Raw genomic sequence first — 2,339 nt, forward strand, 5'->3', positions numbered from 1 at the left:
TAAAGTTGGGATCTAAAACAATAATTTTAGCACCAACGACAACACTCGACAAAAGGAACCATGATGCAGAATCCTGCCACGATGGAGACGACACAGATCTGGCCGGAGACTGTGGGTTGAGCGTTGAGAGAGAGAGAGAGAGAGAGAGAGAGAGTCGTTAGTGAAAGAAAGTGAGAGTGAGTGTTGGGACAGAAAGAGAGTGAGATCGAGCTTGGTGTGAGAGAGAGAAGGAAAATGAAAAGAGAAATAAAACAAACAAAAGGAAAATGAGCAATCACTTTTTTTTTTTTTTTAAATGAAATGCTAACATTATACACAAATTTTTCTCTCTTAATTTTACTTATACTTTTGTCTTGATTATGCTTTGATTGATTTTGATTAAAAAAAAAATCTTCAAAATTACTAATATTTCCGTGCAAGTTCCTTCGATAAATAAATTCTACTCGGACTTATTTGTCTTAATTTTTTCCAAGACAATTTAACTCTAAAAATATTGTAGCATGAGTCACCTCAGAGGCATGTGCTTATGAATTTGATGGTTTTCAAACTTATGAACAGAGTTTATAATTTAATTTATTGCAGCCCCTACCTAGCCTAGAATGTTTATCGGCAGGCAGGCCCGGTTATCAATTGATATTATATGAATGCATGATCATATACCGTGGATGGTGTTTCTTTTTTCTGACAATGTACATCGTGGTGGGGTTTTCTGGAACTGTTAAAATTACAAAAAAATATGAAAACTCTACCCATCCATTTTCCCTCGATCACTCATATGAAAAGACTACACACATTACACATAGATATTTTCTATGATTTTTTTCTTTATCTAAAAATAAAAGGTTGGAATGAAATTGGATAACAATACAAATTCTTATCCATTCGCATTCTAGACTCAATATCACACTCAATGACACATACAGCTTCGTTCGAATAGCCTTGCATCTTCTATTTATCGCCTTTATTTTTATTTCTAAGAAAATGACATAAAGTTATCAGCAATGAATATTATACTTCGTTTCTTTGAACTATAGATAATGACACTAAGTACTTACAATAATACCAACTAGAGACATTATATCTACAGTAAAAATCCCACAAAAAAAAAAAAAAAATTCCAGTCATTTTAACACAGTAACTAAATTGAGTACCGGAAAATTTGATGCTGAAAAAAAAAAAAAAATACTATTGTTGAAGCGGAGCTGGAAGCAAAACTGCAGGGTTGCTCCGACACATGGGACACGTGGCACGAAGCCTGAGCCAGTGATCCACACAGTCGACGTGAAAGAAGTGGCCACAGTTGGGCAACAAGAGAACCAGATCGGCTTCGATATAGTCGGCCAAGCAAATGGAGCAGAGTAGGCTTGATGAGGTGTTGGAACTTGAACTTGTGTTCTTTTTATGATTGGCTTCTGAGAAGGTCATCCTGGGATAGGCGCCGAGAGCGTGTTCGTCGAGGCCCGGCTTTCGGGACGAGACTAGACCCAGCTCGGGGGCGAAGGAGGGCGGTCGGGATCGGAGGAGGTTGTAGCAGGCGGTGGTGATGACGAGGACCAGCACCACCGAGCTCAGTGTGAACAGCGTCGCGTAAGCTGCTGGGCTCACCATGTCTTGCTCCGAGTTGCTCATCGTTGGAGGATCACTACTAGTAATTGAATCAGCCATCTTTCTTTCTTTTCTTTCTTTTTGGCTGGATATATTATTGGACTCTATGTGAAGGTGGTTGGGGATGTGGGACTAGTCATCCCACCAATATATATTTAAATACCTGCGGTAACTAGAGCTTTATGCTCGGCACACCTTTTTAGCTATCTTTAGATTCTTTACCGATACTCAATTCTTAAAATTTTGGACGCTTCTAATTTACCGGAATGTATGCAGCATACCATCTATAGACTATATACCTATGATTATTTTCCATTTTTTGTTAATGTAATAAAAAAAATACATTATACAATGTAAATTTTATATCGAGAATACTCCTCAATAGCTAATGAAAAACGGTTTACTTATCGATTTTTTCGTCTCTTTCCAATTTCTCCATGGACATGTCATACTTTTATTTATGTTTACGGAGAAACCTATTTTCTTATTTAAATTTTTTCATTCAAAGTGCATCCTAGTATGCTAGAATATTATGAACAAAGGTCGGAAATTCCTCAAGATTACCAAAAATAAAAAGATTCGATGCTCATAGCTCATTAACCCGTATGAAAACCACAAAGTTAGACATACGAGAAGACCAACAAATTTCTTCGTAAGAAAAATGAACAATGGGATTTCCAAAAATTTATCAACGAGACGGATTAATACGGAATTTAGATAATCTTTATGATTAG

General features: G+C 36.7%; 1 protein-coding gene across 1 annotated transcript; it reads right to left on the reverse strand.

Moving 5' to 3' along the window:
• Positions 1–767: 767 nt before the first annotated feature.
• On the reverse strand, positions 768–1,899 carry LOC149378833 (putative RING-H2 finger protein ATL71). Its single transcript, XM_089603672.1, has one exon. The coding sequence runs from the start codon at positions 1,663–1,665 to the stop codon at positions 1,186–1,188; it is 480 nt and encodes a 159-aa protein (XP_089459798.1). The 5' UTR covers positions 1,666–1,899; the 3' UTR covers positions 768–1,185.
• Positions 1,900–2,339: the final 440 nt, after the last annotated feature.

This window comes from Urtica dioica, chromosome 12, assembly GCF_054948205.1.
Source record: "Urtica dioica subsp. dioica isolate 48M chromosome 12, U.dioica_male_clone48M_v1_H2, whole genome shotgun sequence".
In the NCBI taxonomy this organism is placed as follows: Eukaryota; Viridiplantae; Streptophyta; class Magnoliopsida; order Rosales; family Urticaceae; genus Urtica; species Urtica dioica.

What these genes read in the sequence shown, in the direction of transcription:
- LOC149378833 (XM_089603672.1), bottom strand. Translation starts at nt 1,665, where the DNA reads ATGGCTGATTCAATTACTAGTAGTGATCCTCCAACGATGAGCAACTCG.